The 18,862-nt window shown below is 41.4% G+C and overlaps 3 protein-coding genes across 4 annotated transcripts in view; 1 reads left to right on the forward strand and 2 right to left on the reverse strand.

Moving 5' to 3' along the window:
* Positions 1-7,182, forward strand: part of LOC103473016 (uncharacterized) — a 9,581-nt gene extending 2,399 nt beyond the window's left edge. For both annotated transcript variants that reach the window (XM_008422926.2, XM_008422927.2), the window contains exon 3: positions 20-7,182. In XM_008422926.2, the coding sequence (XP_008421148.1) occupies positions 20-6,907 (6,888 nt within the window). In that variant the 3' untranslated portion in view covers positions 6,908-7,182. The remainder of the gene's footprint in view (positions 1-19) is intronic.
* A 458-nt stretch (positions 7,183-7,640) lies between these two features.
* apoea (apolipoprotein Ea) lies at positions 7,641-14,422 on the reverse strand. The gene is made up of 6 exons (XM_008422928.1): positions 14,328-14,422; positions 12,117-12,358; positions 11,929-11,983; positions 10,307-10,457; positions 8,709-8,996; positions 7,641-8,052 (listed from the first exon to the last, which is right to left on the reverse strand). The coding sequence occupies exons 3-6, from the start codon at positions 11,969-11,971 to the stop codon at positions 7,779-7,781; spliced, it is 756 nt and encodes a 251-aa protein (XP_008421150.1). The 5' UTR covers positions 11,972-11,983; positions 12,117-12,358; positions 14,328-14,422; the 3' UTR covers positions 7,641-7,778.
* Positions 14,423-18,387: 3,965 nt separating this feature from the next.
* The window catches only part of LOC103473018 (uncharacterized), a 2,441-nt gene continuing 1,966 nt past the window's right edge, over positions 18,388-18,862 (reverse strand). Inside the window, exon 4 of the mRNA XM_008422930.2 lies at positions 18,388-18,856. Coding sequence (XP_008421152.1) covers positions 18,558-18,856 — 299 coding nt within the window. The 3' untranslated portion in view covers positions 18,388-18,557. The remainder of the gene's footprint in view (positions 18,857-18,862) is intronic.

Raw genomic sequence — 18,862 nt, forward strand, 5'->3', positions numbered from 1 at the left:
ATCTTGCTTCTGTTTCCAGAGCGGAGAATCCGTGGATCAGAGGACGGMTGCGTCGGACCTGCAGAACAGCGTCATGAACCCAGGTCGAGTTTTTCCTCTGGATGAACTTCCTGCTTCACCAGGAGCAACAGGAGACACTTCCTGTCCTGAAACTCCAAACTCCGCCCATGGAGATCCGGTTTTCCTGGACCATCYCGGAGGAAAAGCTCCTCCCTGCGAACCCGAGACGGATTCCCAGCTTCCGGATCCGAAAAGTCGGCAGGAGAACATCTATGGCTCGGTTCTGCACCAGATGCTGCAGCAGCAGAAACACAAACACGGCAGGAGGTACAAGAAGAAGACGCTGATGAAGATGGCCAGGCTGCTGGTCATAGCCAAAGGCTGGGATCACCGGGAAAACCAGAGTCTGAGTCTGCAGGAAGAGATGGACCTAAAAGAGGAGATTTCCGTGTCCATACAGGGGAAAAAAGTTCCTGGGAATCCAGACACGTCCAGGAATCTTTCTGGAGAAATCGGGTCGGAGTCCAACAGTGAAAAAACAAAAATCCCACCGGAGAGATGCAGGAAAAAAGCTACTGAAGCTCCCAAAGCTGCTGGGGAGAAAACGGATGAAACTCCTGGAGGAWCGGGATCAGATTTTACTCCGAAGAACAAAGAGGAAAAACCAGAAACCGAAAAGGATCCTGAGCTCAAGCTCAGGAAGAAAGCTGGTCGGAAAAGGATCAGAGAACCASAGAGTCTGTCCGTCTCACCTGGAGGAAAACGGAARAGGAAAATGGATCCTGTGGCTCAGATCCAGATCACTCCGACTGCTTCTGAGGCGAACGTAGGTTCGTCAGGRTTTGCCGGGAATACTGYTGCACAGGAAACTGAACCGCAGGARARCAGGAGGAAACCCAGGAAGAGCARAAATCCGTCTGCCGAGCGGCTCCCAACAGGAGGCGATCCTCTGCCAGAGGAAAWCCGAACCAAACYGGAAGAAGAAGCATCATCTCCGGATGTGTTTCCCAAATTACAACTGGAAAAACGAGGAGCTAAAACAAACAAAATGTCCATCTGGGATCAAATTCCAWCTGCTGAAATGTCAAACATCCAGAATGAAACCGGAAAAAAACGCMCCAAAACCGTTCCTGCTGAAGAGGAAACGATGGACTGGGATGAGAGGCGAGGAACGTTCAGTCAGAAGCCGGACGAAGATCCRATCCGGAGCTGGACAAAGCCAAAAGGTCAAGGTCCGAAGAAAAAAATACGGCAGCAAAMCTTAAACTTCCAGAGTAAGACCCAACCAGCTTGGGAAGCTCCCGCAAGCCGGCCCGATTTTCCTCCCACTGACGCAATGCCAGCAAACCCTTCCACGGAAAATCAAGAGTTTACCAACTGGGATGAATCAGATGAAGGCTGGAATTTTGGGAAAATCAGGAGATCCTGCACTTTGGGAGCCAAAACAAGCTCAGCCGCTGACGAATGGTTGATCCGATACCTGAAAGGTTCCCGAAGGAAAGCTTCYTGTAAGGCCAGCAACATCCCCGAGTTAATGGGAAAAGATGAGCTGAAGTCGGAAAATGGGACAAAATCCAAACAAACCAAGAGAGGTGAGAAAAAATCCACCGGACCGTCCGCCAACGGTGAAACTGCTCCTGGCAATGTGAAACGAAAAGGGAAAAATGCAAAACAAGAGTCGGCAGTGGAGTTAAACAAAGACAGATTGGGTTTTCCAACTCTTCCTGCTTCCAATTCGGCTTCAAACCGACAGGAAGAGGAGAGGATGAGGAGGAAAAGGACCGTAAGAAGGAAAACAGGACCAAAAAKAAGACGAGCGCTAAACAAGGACATAAAAACTGGACCAAAAATCCTGGAATCTGAAGTAAAACATCCAAATGAAGGAGATCCAGGAAACCCTGAGGATGGAAAACCATCAAGCGTGAGGCGTGGAAGACAGAAAAATGTTTTTACAACCAAGAAGGAAGACCATGAGACCGAAAAATCCCAGCTGATGTCTCCATTTCAGAATAAAAGCAACACGACAGAAACCAGAGTGACTCCAGAAACAAGAGGAAAAATGAATCTGCTCCAAATCGAAGGAACTTCTCTGAAAGATGATTCTCTGGRGGTCAAGTCCAAAACGGCGCCTAGAAAAATGAAAAAGAGCCCAAAAAAGAGGCGGATATTAAAGAAACACTCAATAATGAAACCAAAAGTCCTGGAATCTGATGAAAAACATCCAGATAAAGTAGATCTAGGAACTCCTGAGGAAGGAAAAACATCAATTCAAGATGGAAGCAGTGAAACTGGAGCGACTCCAGAAACAAATGTAATGAGTTTGCTCCAGACTGAAGGAACAGCTGGTCTGACAGATGGTTCTCTGGAGGTGAGGACTGTAAGAAGGAAAACAGGACCAAAAAAGAGGCAAATATTAAAGAAAAACTCAATTTCAGAACCAAAAATCCTGGAATCTGATGAAAAACATCCAGATGAAGGAGATCCAGGAAGTCCTGAAAATGGAAAACCATCCTCAGGTGTGAGGCGCGGCAGAACGAAAAACGTTCTTCCAATCAGAATAGAAGATGAAATTTCCAACATCATTGAAATACTGGAAGCTGATAAAGAGACTGAGAAGGAGAAATCTCAGTTGATGACTTCTGAACTCACAGAACCAAATCAGACRAATCTGCTGCAGTTTGAAGGAATTTCTGATCCGAAAGATGATTTCCTGGAGACTAAGTCCAAGATGGCGCCCAGAAAAATGAAAAGGGGACGAAAAAAGARGCWGATGTTAAGAAAACGTTCTGCAACTGGACCRAAAATCCAGGAATCTGATGGAAAACATCCAGAAATACAAAGTCCTAAAGACGGAAAACCATCAAATCAAGATGTAAGCAGCTTAATGGGGTCAGGAGGTCAAACCGGAGCAACTCCAGAACCAAATCAGATCAATCTGCTCCGGATCGAAGGAATTTYTGATCCGAAAGATGATTCTCTGCAGACTAAATCCAAGATGGCGCCCAGAAAAATGAAAAGGGGACGAAAAAAGAGGCGGAYGTTAAGAAAACGTTCTGCAACTGGACCGAAAGTCCTAGAATCAGAAGAAAAACAGCCACAAGAAGGACATCCAGGAACTCCTGATGGCGGAAAATCATCAATTCAGGATGAAAGAGGCTTAATGGATTCTACAGGTCAAACTGGAGTGACTCCAAATCAGATTAATCTGCTACAGATCGAAGAAAAGTTTGATGTAAAAGATGATTCTCTGGACATTAAGTCCAAGACAGCGCCCAGAAAAATGAAAACGAGACCAAAAAAGAAGCGGACCTTAAGAAAACGTTCTGCAACCGGAACAAAAATGTTCGAATCTGATGGAAAACATCCAGATGAAGGAAATGCTAAGGATGGAAAACCATCAAGCGTGAAGCACAGAAGAAAGAAAAGTGTTCTTCCAATCAAAATGGAAGATGAAGCTCCCAGTCTGATGGGGATGGAAGAGTCTGGGAACGAGAATTCCCAGATGATGTCTACATTTCAGGCCAAAAGCAACACGACAGAATCAGGAAGTGAAACCAGAGCGACTCCAGACATTCAAGGAAAGATGAATCTGCTCCAGACTGAAGGAACGTCTGATCTGAACGATGATTTCCAGGAGATGGTGCCAACAGAAATGAGAAGGGGACCAAAAACAAGCCGGTTGTTAAGAAAACGTCCTGCAACTGAACCAAACACTCTGGGATCTGAACATCCAAAGAAAGGAGCACCAGGAACTCCTGATAATGGAAAACCATCAAATCAGGACAGAAACAGCTCGATGGGGTCAGGAGGTCAAACCAGAGCGACCCCAGAACCAGATCGGATAATTCTGCTGCAGATCGAAGGAACGTCTGGTCTGAAAGATGATTCTCTGAACGCTAAGTCAAAGATGGCGCCCAGGAAAATGAAAAAGGGACGGAAAAAGAGGCGGATATTAAGAAAGCGTTCTACAACTAGAGCTAAAATCCTGGATTCTGATGAAAAACCAGAAGAAAAAGATCCTGGAGCTAATGAGGATGGAAAACCATCAACTCATGATGAAAACAGTCCAGAGGATTCAGGAGGTCACACCGGAGCGACTCCAGAACCAGATCGGATCGAAGGAACATCTGCTCTGAAAGAGGATTTCCTGAGAGTGAAGACCGTAAGAAGGAAATCAGGACCAAAAAGGAAACGAGTGTTAAAGAAAAACCTGAAAGCAGAACTTAAAATACTGGAATCTGAAGAAAGACATCCAGATCCAGGAAGTCCTGAGGATGGAAAACCATCAAGTGTGAGGAGCAGAAGAAAGATAAATGACTTTACAATCAAGATGGAAGAGGAACCAATTTTCATTGAGATGGGATCTAATAAAGAGTCAAAGATGGAGAAATCCCAGCTGATGTTTTCATTTCAGGATAAGAGCAACACAAAGGAATCAGGAAGTGAAACCAGAGCGACTCCAGAAGTACCAGGAAAGACGAACCTGCTCCAGACTGAAGGAGTACCAACCGATCCCAAAGATGATTCTGGCAAAGTTTTCTCCATGGTACAAGGACAAATGCAATCATTTCAGAAAGACTCAGCAAGACCTAAAATCCAGGAATCTGATGATCATCCATATGAAAGGGATGCAGGAGCTTCTGAAGATGGAAGAATGTCTGAAACGTCCAACACAGGACACGGAAGAAAGACAAATGTCTTTACAATCAAGTTGGAAAATGGAGCTTCTAATAAAGAGCCTGAGGCGGAGAAGCCGTTTCAGGAATCTGCTTCATCAACAGCTCCAGGAAAAACCAGGCAGAAGAGACGGCGGAGGAGCAGAACACACTGGTCTGGACATAGAAAAGCAAAGAAACCTCGGGTCTGCTCAATCTGGGATGTTCCGGCTGTCTCCAGTTCCTGTGACCAAACCTTCAACATCCAACAAGAAAATCAGGAGAATCGGATGACAACAAACGCTCCATCCGGATCTGAGATTTCTCATCACCTCCAGAAGAAGAAGAACAAAAACCTCCAGTGCTCTTTCTGTTTGCGCTCTTTTCGCCACATCTCAGCGCTGACGCTCCATAAACGGCTCCACACGGGCCGGAAACCGTACGGATGCTCCATCTGCGCCAAGAGCTTCTCCACGCTCCCTGAACTGAAGCTGCATTCGAAGCTCCACAGGGGGCCGCCAGCCACTCACTGCCCGATCTGCGAAGAAACATTCAGGGACAAAACCAAACTCATCCGTCACCTCAAGGTCCATCTGGCCGAGGTGGAGGGACTCCAGGCAGAACCGGGAAGAAGAAGACGATCCCGCTTGGCTTCCGGCCAGGAGGAAACCTTCAGGTGTCCGGTTTGCTCCAGGGAGTTCACCAAGAAATCTGCATTTGAAAACCACCGACGGATTCATGACAGGAAAGCCTTCAGAAATCCAAGAAGGATCCATGGATTCCACGTCTCCGAAGCCGGCGATACAACAGTTGTCACTCCAGTGTTTTTTAAATGTCCGATCTGCCGGCAGATCCATCGCCGCTGGTGCCACTACGTTCTGCATTTACATTCCCACGCGATGGGAAAACCTCACCACTGTTACGTCTGTAGGCAGGAGTACAGCCGGGCGGCTGGAAGCAGACGGCACTGCTCGGTCTGCTGCAGAGCCAGCGGAGAAGAGGCGGCTTGTCGAGGTTCCCTGGAGGACATCTGGAAGGAGACGGGAGACTCTGTGAGTCCAAGAAAAATATCGGCAATTCCTGAAGAAGAACGCAACGGGAAGGCGCTTATTCCTCCACCCTTGTCTGGTGGCTCAGGCCCGTCTGTGATTGAAGACTTTGATGTTGACGTTTCTTATCTGAACTTTGTTTTCTCCAATCCAACATTCAGTCCTGAACCTCCCAGACTCAGCCTGCAATCCTGGTGTGGTCGATTCGGAAACAAACGGCGGCCGCATCGGCGAGCTTTCCGCTGCAGCCGCTGCGAGCTGGAGTTCCACTTCCTGGGATCATACATGGATCACCTGCAGGAACACACACCCAAAACGCCGAATGCTTGTCTCTCCTGCAATAAACCACAGCTGGAGCCTCGAGTCAGGCAGCCGGATGGTTTGAAATGCAGCACTTGTGGGAAGCTCTTCTCCACTCCGAGGAATCTGCGGAAGCACAAGCTGCTCCATAAAGCGGCCCACTCCCACATCTGTCTGCCGTGCGGCCGCTCCTTTCCAGGCCACTCCGCCCTGGAGGCTCACCTAGAGGCTCATCGGCGGCGGCTGAGTGTGCCGCGGCCAGCGCGCGTTGAGGAGCCCTTCCTGTTTCCCTACCCCTGCAGGAAATGCTCCGCCAGGTTCTCCAGCACCGATCTGCTGGAGGCCCATCAGGTGTGCCACTCCTTCGCAGGGAGGAAGCCGGAAAGTCCTCCGGAGAGCATCCTGTCCTTCATTCCTAACCCGCAAACGGTTGCCGTCTCTTCGCCTGGGCCGAAACGGTGGCTGCTGGTGAACAACAGGAAGGACCTGTTCAGGTATCCTCATCCAGACCGCCTCTACGTCGTCCCCGCTGCCTCCTCAGAGACGCCCGCTGTCGTTTCTGAGACGCCCGCCGTCGTTTCGGAGACGCCCACCGTCGTTTCGGAGACGCCCACCGTCGTTTCGGAGACACTCGCCGTCGTTTCGGAGACGCCCGCTGTCGTTTCGGATACGCCTGACATCGGTTTGGACCTGGAGTCGGGAACTAACCCAACCTCAGCGGAGCTTCAGCTCCAGCGCCTGGTGAAATCTTTAATTCCTGAAAAACGTCTGACGACAAGCGACAGCAGCGACTCTGAGGACGAACCGACGGTGCTTCGGCAAAACTGTGCAATCTGTATGCAAACCTTCACCGACGTCACGACTCTACATGAACATTACCGCAACCACGCCAGAGGAATGTGATGGACCGGAACCAGAACCAGGAGAAAGGGAATCCTGAACTTTTGGCTGTGAAGCAACAGACACGTTTGTTTGTTCCTTTAAAATGAAAAAGTTAAAAAAAACAAACATGTTTTTGTCTCTGTGAAAAAGTTTTTCATCACTGCATTTTCTTTAGCTTTTTACTTTTAAACATTTGTTTGATGTTGATGTCAATCTGCAGTGTTTGATCTTTAAATATTTTTGTTTTATAGTTTTAGAACAATTTTTTATTTTATTTTAAGCTTTAGATACTTGGTTTTATGTCACTTTATTTTGTAATTTGTAGTTATTTATGTTTCTTCTAAATTCCTTTTTTTCAGTTCATTTTTTAAATTGAAAAAAAAAATTAAGGATTATTCTACTTTTATTTCACATTTATTTTGTTTTTTAATGGATTTGTTTTATATCTGCCAGTTATTTTATTTTTTACATCGTAGTTTTTACGTAATTCTCACATTTTAAATTTGTCACTTTTTCAAGCATTTTCTGTTTTGTCATATTTTGTAAAAGACAGTTGTGTTCATCCATGTGCAGTGCTTAGTTTATTTTTATAATATAAATATTTTTAAACTACTGCTGTTTGTGGAGAAGTTTTGGTGATGGAGGAATATATATATTTTTGCATAAATTAACCTTTTTGACATGCGAGTTGCTGATTGAGTTCTGGAAAAATGCAAATAAAATGTCAATCTTAGCAAAAACAGACTCGTGATGGTTTGGAGTTTTTTCTTCTGAGCTTTTATTTGTGAAGATCTCAACATTTTAACAGTAATTGCGTTGAGGAGACAAACATCTGGTGTGTAACTGGTTTTATTGGTGAATTCTGCCACATGAACTGGTTTCAGAGCCCAGTTTACAGGGTTTCTCTGATCATGGAGACAAACGGCTCGAACCAGTTGCGCAGCTCCTCCATCTTGGCGCCCAGGGCGGAGCGCAGGTCCTCGCCGGCGGTCTGGACCTGGTCCCTCACGCTGTCCACCTGCGTCTTCAGCAGCTCGTTCAGGGTGGTGATCTTGGCCTCGGCGTTGTCCCGTACCTGAGCGAAGTACGGGTCCAGTCTGGTCTTCATGCTCTCCACGTTGTCCGAGGCGCGGCTCTGCAGCTCCTCGATGTAGTCGGAAACGTGTCTGCGGCGGAAAACAAGACGGTTTTATTTGGATCAACAAACATCTGATTGAAAATGTTCCGCTGGCAGCAGGCGAAGGACGTTCATTTACTCGAAATGTCAAAAATCTCTTAATTCCTCTGTGTTTTTCAAAACGGCTACACCTGGTCAAAATCCTTTTATTTTGTGCTCTTCATTGTTTCATTGTTGGTTCTTCAGGCTTTTCAAAGATGCAAATGTGGCAAAAATCTGTTAGTTTAAACCTGCAACTGAAAATAATGTTTTATTTTTACAAAAAAAAGGCCAGCTTGATTAAAGATTGTTTTTAACACTGAGTTATAAACTATGGAGCTAAATTGGGGCCATAAATTTTGTTCAGAAAAAGAAAACATCCAAACTGAGAACAAGATTTGAAACTGAAAAGTAGTTGGAACATTTTTTTCAGTTTCAAAATGTTTTTCAATTTAATTTTTAACAAACTTTATGGCCCCAATTTAGCTCCATAATTAATATCCCATTTGATTCTCTATTCCTAGAGAATCCACCCAAAGTAAGGAGAATAAGCTCTCTAAAGTTCAGTGAATACATGAAATATTTAAGAATTTTCTGTAAAAGTTCATTTATGACCTAAACTTGGTGAGGTTTGCGCTGCTGCCGCCTGTCCAGCCCGTCTCTCACCTCTGGATCTCCTGGGTGTCCTTCTGGAGGCGTTTCTTCAGCTTCCGGGTGTAGGTGGACACTCGGGCCTTGACGTCGTCGGTGTTCTGCTCCACCATGGTCTGGAGCTCCTGCAGGTAGTTCTCCATCTGGCCGCGGGCGTCGGTCATGTGTCCACGCAGTCTGTCCACCAGCAGCTGCAGGTCTTTCCCAAAGCGCTCTGCAGCCTCCTGGGTGTAGGGGGCCAGCTTGGTCTGCAGGTCGTCCCGGTACAAGGCCAGCTCCGACATGCTGTCCTGGATCAGGGTGCTGTTTTGCACAGTGTGAGCAGAAAGAACTCAGCTGACTGAACAGGCCGAACAGAAGACTCTGTGCTTAAAGGAGGAGTTAGAAACATCACTGAATCTAACAGAGCAACTGGTAAATTACTGCATCAAAATATGGAGGACTGCAACTGGCAAAATAAAAAAATTAATGCAAAAAGGTACGACCAGCTCAGAAAAGGTCTAAACATTGTAATATTATTAAATAAATATAATTGTATAACAATAAGAGCCTGGTTCTCAGAGCTTGGATTCTTACCTACTTGTTATTCATCAGGACTGTTAGGCTTCAACCGACCTCAAAATCCAATATGGCTGCCAAAAGCATCAAATGCTCTGATATTTCCGATAGTTAATTTATTTACACTTCTGTCAATGTTTTTTTATTCTAATTCTTTTCACTAAATTTACTAAATTTTTTTGTTGTTTCACTGCATACGGTACTATTAGTGGCTTTTTGTTGCTAAGTGCTGTTAGCTTTGACTCCGAGCAAAACAATAAGCAAATTTCAGAGGTTTTCTAACTTGCAACAGGTTTGGTTGGAATTTGTTATTCTAAAAATCTAAATGATAAACATGTAAACAAAGTGAGTCTTGCACACAGTTCAAAATATCAATTAGCAACCAGAAGTAATAGTAGTTGTGCTTTTTGTTGCTGAAATGCAAAAAATAAAAAGTTTATTCAACAAACTAAAGTTTTGGGTTTTTTGGGTAAAGAACAAATTGTTACATTACAGTTTTGACAGTTTTAAAATATTTTTTCTGACTTTGCATTTAGGTGCTGCTAGCACGTGGTCAGAAATAAAGCTGAAAAGTAAATATAGATTGAAATGAACATGAATTAAACCTAGACTCGACATCAAAGTTATTGAAAAGTAAAATAAAATAAATATAATTCTTGACCTAAAGTATTACATTTTAACCTCTAATCAAAGTTTTATACTTGTAGCTTTTTCTTGGCTATTCTGAGTATTTTCTGTCATTTTATCAGTTATTTAATCTTTGCCATTTGTTTAGTGGAGTTCTGATTTTTCCTGTTTTTCCTTCGTAACGTTCCCAAAGTGGGGGCCGGGACCCGGAGTGGGGACGATTTTCAGAATCACAGTGATGTGACCCTGAGGAGTACGGAGGAGGGACACAAGTAAATAAATCACAATACTAATAAATGTCCCACTGAGTTTCTCATTAAATAATGAACTGCACATTTTAGGGATCAAACGTGACCCGGAACCATCTGCAGCCTTTACCTCCCTGGGCCTGAACAAAGATCTTCAGTTGGAACAGGCTGATCACTCACTCGAGCTCTCGGCTGATCTGGGAGCTCCTGATGTCCTTCACCACTCCATCAGCCCTGGAATTCAGCTCTGTGATGTAATCATTGAACTTTTCCACCGTCACCTCCCACGTGCCCTGCCAGTCGTCCTGGAGAACGCTTCGTGCACCGGATCCTGGAAGGGACAAAGAAGAAACTTAATCTGTCACCTTTTAACCCCTTATCGCCTCAATTGATATCCATCCGTCCATTGTCTTTACACCCTTGTCCCTCAGTGGGGTCAGGAGGTGCTGGTGCCTCTCCAGCTAACGTTCCGGGCGAGAGGCGGGGTCACCTGGACAGGTCGCCAGTCTGTCGCAGGGCAACACAGAGACACACAGGACACACAACCATGCACACACACACTCACACCTAGGGGCAATTTGGAGAGGCCAATTAACCTGACAGTCATGTTTTTGGACTGTGGGAGGAAACCGGAGTACCTGGAGAAAACCCACCATGCACAGGGAGAACATGGAGACTCCATGCAGAAAGACCGGGAATTGAACCGAGAACCTTCTTGCTGCAAGGCAACAGCTCTACCAACTGCACCACTGTGCAGCCCTGAATTGATATCCAATTGTATAAAAAAAATCATTCAGGTGGTAAATTATTTAGATTATAATGAACATTGCACCTATCATTATTGTAAATTTAGGTATGTTGCTAATTAGCGACACCAGGCACTTAAGGAACAAAAGGCTGTTTAATCTTACATTATTGATGCTTCTGTTGCTCAAGCCTTTAAAATTGAGTCAGAATGTATATTTTTGAACAACCATTGCTTTTGAATTATTACAGTGTTTCAAATAGCAAAGCTGGGCGAATCGATCCAAAAATATTGATAATATTGACGCCAAGTTGTTATCAGTATCGGATCAATATTAACGTGGTAAAATCAATACTTTAGTTTCAAATTCCCTCTTTAAAGATTGTCTTGTTTTTGTTTTGTAGTTTCTCAGATCAACCCAAAGACTTTGTTATGATTTGCTGTAAAAACTTTTGCTGTTTGTTTTGGGGGTAAAAAATGCTCACACATTTTTTTACTGTTCTGCTCTTTCTGCTTATTGTTAACATGGTTTTAAAGTATTAACTGTGTCTAAAGTCTGTCCTAGATTTTAACAAAGTAATTCATTCATTTCCAGTTATTTGATCAAATCTTGAATCTTAATTGGGTTTTTCAATAATCTTAGGTGAAAAATCCCCTAAAAATTCAGACTAAGAAGAACTTCGACTATAAGAAACTCTTACATTTTTAAAGGAGCTGCATGCAGAAACTTGATATTCATGTGATTCATTAACTGGTATAAAACTTTTATTGTAAACAGCACAATTATTTTCAATCTATGTGACTTTATTAATGCAGACGTTTCTCTTAAAGCCCGAAAATCAGAAAAACTTAAACAGTTTTCAGAAAATGCATCAAATCTGCCAAAAAATAAATGAAAACTGTGATTTTTCTGTTTGTTAAGAGTTTTTTTAATAGCCTTCAAACGACCATTCTTCTTTTCAGGAAATACTAACCTGACCTGAACCAGATGAAAGTGTTGGTTCCCACTTTTTAACCCCAATCATTTTTAATTCCCCTGGAGAAAAACCGAACTCACCTGAGATGACTGCAAGAGCGAGGATAACTGCAAACACCCTCATGATGACCGGAAGCTGGAAAATTGAGCGACACAAGAAGAGATTTTGGGAAAATGACAGATTAAACTTCTGCGAGGTAACACCAGAATCCCTCCTACGTTAACCAAAGTGTGAATCTTCCTGCAGGAATGAAAAGGCTTCGCCTCACCTCAGATCTGTGACGTCCGTGAGGCCGAACGAATCCTTCTCTGAGTATTTATACAGATCAGGTGGCACCGATGAGATCCAATAAATGTCTGGAAGATTTCTGACCTGCGTCCGAAGTTCCCAGCACGGACTGTGCTGTTGTCACCTTTTATTGCTGTGTTTGTTGTTTTGGCTCCACGTTGCACTCTGAACATGCAGCAGGGTCAGAACCACGAAGGAACTCTTCGAACTCTTCAGCACCAGCTGGTTCCAAAACAAAATGAAATTCCTCCTTCTTCACTTATACAGACTTTAATTTGTGGCTGAAGCTTCACATTCTGACAGAAAACTCTGTATTTTACAGCTGACTGACAGCACAGCAGGGAAAAGGTCAAAGGTCATTTCTATATCACATCACAGATTTGACGTAACAGCTGCAGACTTCATTTATAAAACTTTTATTAGGTGGCTAATGATTATCGCACTGATAATTTATGAATAACCCTGTTGATGATTAAAAATAAACAGATATGATGAAATGTAATCAGGTAGAAACACCAGAAAGCCGTAAATTACAATTTTGTTTAAAGCAAATCAAAACACACAAACACAAAATAATTGAATTTTTTCTTTCTCTGAGATTAGGGCGTTTCTGTTAATGAACCAGAAGCCCTGTGGTCACTGAAATAACTTGAAATGATAAAAAAAAACTGAAGATTTACAGATAATTAACCGATACAAATCAGACAATGGCACTTTGACCTTAAACTAATAAATAATATTTGTAACTATCGTCACTTTTGCATCAAGCTGCCAGGAGTTGGTCTGATAGTTTTTACCTGTAAGTCGGTCAAATGGCTCAAAGTTAACATTTTAACTTTATTTGTGTCTACAGGTAATAAAATACACCTTTATGTTCAGTTTATGACCTCGTGTAGTAAGTCATACATACCACAATTGATATATGAAACAAACTTTAAAATATTTTCTACTGTCTAAACCAGTGGTTCTTGAGGTACCAAACCCACCAGTTTCATATGTACTGAACCCTTCTGTTGTGATAAATGAAATATGATTTTTTTCCCCCCAAATTAAAGACATAGGGGTGACCCAACTAGTTTCTAGTTGGTGACCCAACTAGAGCCTAGTTGGTGACCCAACTAGTTTCTAGTTGGTGACCCAACTAGTTTGGGTCACCAACTAGGCTCTAGTTGGTATCCCAACTAGAGCCTAGTTGGTACCCAACTAGTTTCTAGTTGGTGACCCAACTAGAGCCTAGTTGGTGACCCAACTAGTTTCTAGTTGGTGACCCAACTAGAGCCTAGTTGGTGACCCAACTAGTTTCTAGTTGGTGACCCAACTAGTTTCTAGTTGGTGACTCAACTAGAGTCTAGTTGGTGACCCAACTAGACTCTAGTTGGTGACTCAACTAGAGCCTAGTTGGTGACCCAACTAGAGTCTAGTTGGGTCACCAACTAGAAACTAGTTGGGTCACCAACTAGGCTCTAGTTGGGTCACCAACTAGGCTCAACTAGAGCCTAGTTGGGTCACCAACTAGGCTCTAGTTGGTGACCCAACTAGACTCTAGTTGGTGACCCAACTAGATTGACCCAGTTCAGTTAATCAGTTTTGTTGATGAACTGAACAAAACTGAACTTTTGTTCAGTTCATCAACAGAACACTGACTATAGTTTGAAGAACTGTTCTCAGAGACTCTAGCTTTTAAGTAGACTTAAAAGGTAGAGTCTTCAAACTATAGTCAGTGTTTTCAGCAAAGTTGATCTGACTGTCCATGAACGACCCAAAGTATTTAAAATGTGCCACAGTTTCAACAGGTTGGCCATCGAGAGAAACTGGAACCACTTTAAGGTCTTTAGATCATTTAATTAGCTCTACATTCTTAAGAGAGTGAAAAATTAATAATAAATAATAAAGACTTTCCGGTTTTCTGATTTAGTAACGTACTTATATTAATTGTGTTACCACCCCCACGCCACTAGAGGCAGTAGCAACCCCGAAAAGATGCGACTAAGGAGCAGATTTAGAAGTTCACCGAAAGCTACAGAATTTGGTAAAAACGGTGAGATTTGCTGTTTAGACTCTAAACACCTTACATATGAAAGTTATGATAGAAAAGATTCACTGTTAAAAGTGAAAACGATATAAAACAACTACTGTACTTTTATCAAATTTGAAATTAAAAGTCTAACAACGTTACCAATGCGGTTCCTACCTTTACAGACTCGTTGAAATGACGCCTTGCTTCTGACTATTTGGTCACATGATCAATGTTTTTTTTTTTACCGTTTCCTAGCAACAATGGGTGGCGAATGTTGTCAAGACAACATGACTGACAGCAAACTAAAGCCGCACAAGTGAATCTGATTTTATTTATTAACAGTTTATCAAATAAAATATTTCACTTCTCACTGCAAAGGAGTCTGGACTACAAAGGAAGCTACTCAAGCTAAATCTGGAGCTAATGCTAAATAAACTAATATACAAAACAGCAGAAAACAACAGTGGCCGTCGCTTCAGTTGATCGTTTATCCTGGGGAAATTTCCAGACGTCAAAGTTAGCATTACTAGCTCATTTTAAACACCTTTTTAAAAGCTAATAATTTCTGAGTACATTTTAAAGTACATATATTTTTATAATTAGCAACCTCAAGAAGATGTTCGTGAATAAAACCCTTAAATCAGGACTTATTTTCACATCTGAGTAAACTTTCTGAAAAATCTTTTTGTTGCTAGTTTAACCGAGTTCTTTTACGAGCTTATTGGGTCACCTTAAACTGTCTTTTTATTACCCATTTTGGTTCTTATTGGGTACATTGGAAACTTTTTGAGAGCAAACCTTCAACAAGGTAAATATCCAATCATGACCAAGTAAAATTCAGTAGTTATGGCTAATCTTAATGTAACACTTGATATGGCTAACTTTTCCAGTTCATCAAACCATTTTAGTGGCTAAAGCAGTGGTCCCCAAACTACGGCCCGCGGGCCGGATCCGGCCCGCCTCCACATTTGGTCCGGCCCCCTGAACAATACCAGAGATCATTCAGATTTTTTTTCATATATTGTATTTTCCAGTTTATATGTGGATTTTTCTTCAACCACCAGGGGGCTCTTTAGCAGGAAGTGTGTCCTGTAAACTGTGGGTGTTTTGTTTTGCATGGCGCATTGCTGCCATCTGTTGGACTTTTGGGGAACTGCTTGACTTTTATGTTATTTAATCAGTGCGGTTGTTTGCTAGCGGTAGAGCACGTGTTTGTTATGAACGCCGCATTCCAGGTCGAATTCTTCGAAGCCTGTAAGTAGCAGCTTATACTTCAAAACTTTATGTGAAAGTTTAAAGTTACTTTCCCTCAGTGGAATATATACTAGTCAGTCCCAGTGACCGTTTCACTAACGGTTTTTGGGTAAAAATCAATTGAGTAACGCACAATAATTTCCGGCAGCACAGGTGATAACCGTGTAACATTTTTTCTGTTACAAACTGACTCCGGCCCCCCACCAGAGAAGGGAAAAGTTATGTGGCCCTCACAGGAAAAAGTTTGGGGACCCCTGGGCTAAAGCAACAGAAATCATTTTCATATATATCCTTAACGCTAGTTCTTTTTGTGATATGTATTCTAAAACATTTAATTTGATCATAAACATTTCATAGTGGCCAACATAAACACAGTTTGTTTTCAGGTTAGCCACCAAAGCTAGGTTAGCTAAAAGGCTAATCTAGCCAAAAATGTCTTATAGCCGACTTTAAGTCAATGTTAAAGGCTAATTTGAACAAAATTGTTAAATACGTTGAATATTTGTTTAAGCAGGTAACCTTTAACTTAAATTTCATCAGCATCATTTATAAAATACATCTAACAGTCCAGTTTTTGGCAAACACTTTTCCCATCTATCCTTGGTTATTTGAATTCCTAACATAACAAAATTTAGGTTAGTCCTGAACAATATAGTCAATTCACATGAACAATTATGGTTTGTTATTACAGAAAGCGTAGTGAACACGCATTCTTATTGAATAAGCATTGTATTAGAGAGCTTTGTATTGAGAGCATTCGCCATTAAAAAGTATTTAGAAAATTTAGAAAATGGTATAAATACCAGGCAATGAAAGTATTGGCACTGAGATTCTGTATTTTATTGAAATAATATCATATACATCATAATTAAATAAACATTTAACATTTAAATACCAAGCAGATGTTGCCTCAGTCTCAGGTGTGAAGCTGATCTAGTTTACAATTAATCCATTCAGTCTACCTTTTTCTGACTCTGTGCCCAGTCCTCCCACAGAGGACTGGGCACAGTGGGAGGTCATAGTGGGAGGTCATAGGTCATAGGTAGTGTGGGTAAGTTTGGCCTCAAAGCGGACAACCAGGGAGAACAAGGTCACCCTAAAGTTTTTGGCGTGGCCGTTTGGCGGGCGCGGCAGCAGCATGGATTTAAAGTGACAGAGGCCCTAAAACCGCTCAAAATTGGTAGAATTGAGGAAACATGATTATCTTAGAAGGATATTGTGGAAAAAATATCATGAACATGTTTTGTGTAGCCCACAGAGTCAGAAAAAGGTAGACTGAATGGATTAATTGTAAATTAGATCAGCTTCACACCTGAGATTGATATCAGCTTGGTATTCAAATATTAAAATGTTTAATTTATTATGATGTCTGATATTCTGTCAATAAAATAAACGATTTCAGTGCCAATACTGCATAATGCATTTTTAAGGGCTAAATTTAATCAATTTTCTTTGCAACTGCTGTTTCTATAGATAACCTACACAAATTTAAAATGACTCGTTGAATGTACCCTACAAGACAAGTCTCTGGTTTATGATGTTCTAATAACTCTTAATAAATCATTTCCAAACACAAAAACTGCTGTTAACTGCTGATGATTCCATCCAAATTTCCTTACAGTTTAATAACATGTAAAATTAAAAAAATACTTTAGGTATATCATAACTTGGTTCAAAACAGCCATTTGAACCAAGATATACTTAGTGTTGGCTATAAATTGTTTGTTTTGATTAGCCACCTAGCGAACCTAGCTGTAGGCTAATCTAAAAACAACTGTTTACGTCGGCCACTGAATTATATGAAAGGCTAACTGTCAAATAAATTTATTCGGTTACATATGAAAATTATTTGGTTGTTTTAGGTACGAAAACGGCTTGGCTAAGGCTAGAAGCTATTATTAGCTACTGGAAAAGTTAGCTATATCAAGTCGGAATTTTAACTTGAAATTTTTATTTTATTTATTTACATATGACGAAAATACACCGCTTAAGATTACTGATGAAAATTATTTAGTTGTTTTAGGTACAAAAACGGCTTGGCTAAGGCTAGAGGTTATTATTAGCTACTGGAAAAGTTAGCTATATCAAGTCGGAATTTTAACTTGAAAATTTTATTTTATTTATTTACATATGACGAAAATACACCGTTTAAGATTACTGATGAAAATTATTTTGTTTCTTTAGCCACTAAAACGGCTTTGTTAGGCTTGAAGAACTCAATAATGTTAGCTGCTGGAAAGATTAGCTATTGGTTAAGAAAAGCTGTATCTTTTGACATTTACTTGGTCATAATTGGATATTTACTTGTCGGTTTGTTTTTTAAAAGTTCGCAATCTTCCCAAAAAGAACTTGAAATTAGCAGTTTTATTTCAGGTTAGCCAGGTTATTTTACTGGCTAACTAAGTCAAACAGCTACTTAGTTAGCCAGTAAAATAACTTGGTTACAGTTAGCTATAAAAAAGTTGTTTATAAATAATATTCAGACATTAAAATAAACCTTGACTAAGGTTTTTAGGCATTAACACCTCATTCAGGTTAGTAATAATAAAAATGGATTACCTGTGAAATCATCAGGCAGTGTTGTAAAATACCTGTTTAAAATGTGACACAATTAGCCAGTAATGCAAAGATGAACAAAAAATAAATGTTTTTTGTTAATATCAGCAATTGGATCCACAGAGAAGCCAGATTTCTGGCAGAGCAGTATATTACCTGTGTGATGAACATGTTTTTATCTGCTTTTTATATCTGCTGTCATACCTGAATGTATGAACGTCATTACCTAGAATTTCTTTAGTTATTTGAGAATAAAGCTGCTTTTTCTGAACGTTATTGTAATACACGAGGCTCTATTGTAGCTATATTTGGGAGAATGTAAGTATTGCTAAACTTACATATCTCTGAGAACAAAAAGGAAGAAGCACAATTTAGTTGCTCTTGAATAACTTTTAAATAAACAGTTTAAGAAAAAAAACAAGAGTTTCTGTATTTCAATCTTATATTTTGATCAGTAAAGACCACAGACATTTTACAGAAACCAAAACAAATCATATTGACTTGAAAAAATATGTCTCCATCAATATGTTTTAGTTATTAAAAGTAAAAATAAGATGCTTTTGTTTATGTTGATAATGACCCATTTGAATCCATTCAGACGACCTTTTGCTGACTTAGGAGTAACCAGTCTTGCCATAGACTCTCCAGGTCATCCTTCAGGCGATCTGAGTCTTTAATCAGCTGGCCGTGGGGTTTTTTTCTTAGGGGAAACATTTTCTTGTTGATCTTTTCGGTAGTTTGGGCGAGTTCCACCTCAAACTTACTGACCAGGGAGAACAAGCTGGTCTTAAAGGCTTCCATGCTTTCATTTATTTTCTTCTTCGTCTCAGGTCCACAGCCGTGGTGACCAGGAGGATGATGATGGCCAGGAGGTTTGAGACCAGGATATTGGCCAGGAT

The sequence above is a fragment of the Poecilia reticulata genome, linkage group LG11 (genome assembly GCF_000633615.1).
Source record: "Poecilia reticulata strain Guanapo linkage group LG11, Guppy_female_1.0+MT, whole genome shotgun sequence".
In the NCBI taxonomy this organism is placed as follows: Eukaryota; Metazoa; Chordata; class Actinopteri; order Cyprinodontiformes; family Poeciliidae; genus Poecilia; species Poecilia reticulata.

Excerpts from the sequence above, each read along its gene's own strand:
- apoea (XM_008422928.1), bottom strand. The coding sequence starts at position 11,971 with ATGAGGGTGTTTGCAGTTATCCTCGCTCTTGCAGTCATCTCAG. Across the intron at positions 10,458-11,928 it reads CGCTCTTGCAGTCATCTCAG|GATCCGGTGCACGAAGCGTT; the intron begins GTGAGTTCGGTT and ends TGTCCCTTCCAG. Across the intron at positions 8,997-10,306 it reads CAGATCAGCCGAGAGCTCGA|CACCCTGATCCAGGACAGCA; the intron begins GTGAGTGATCAG and ends TGTGCAAAACAG.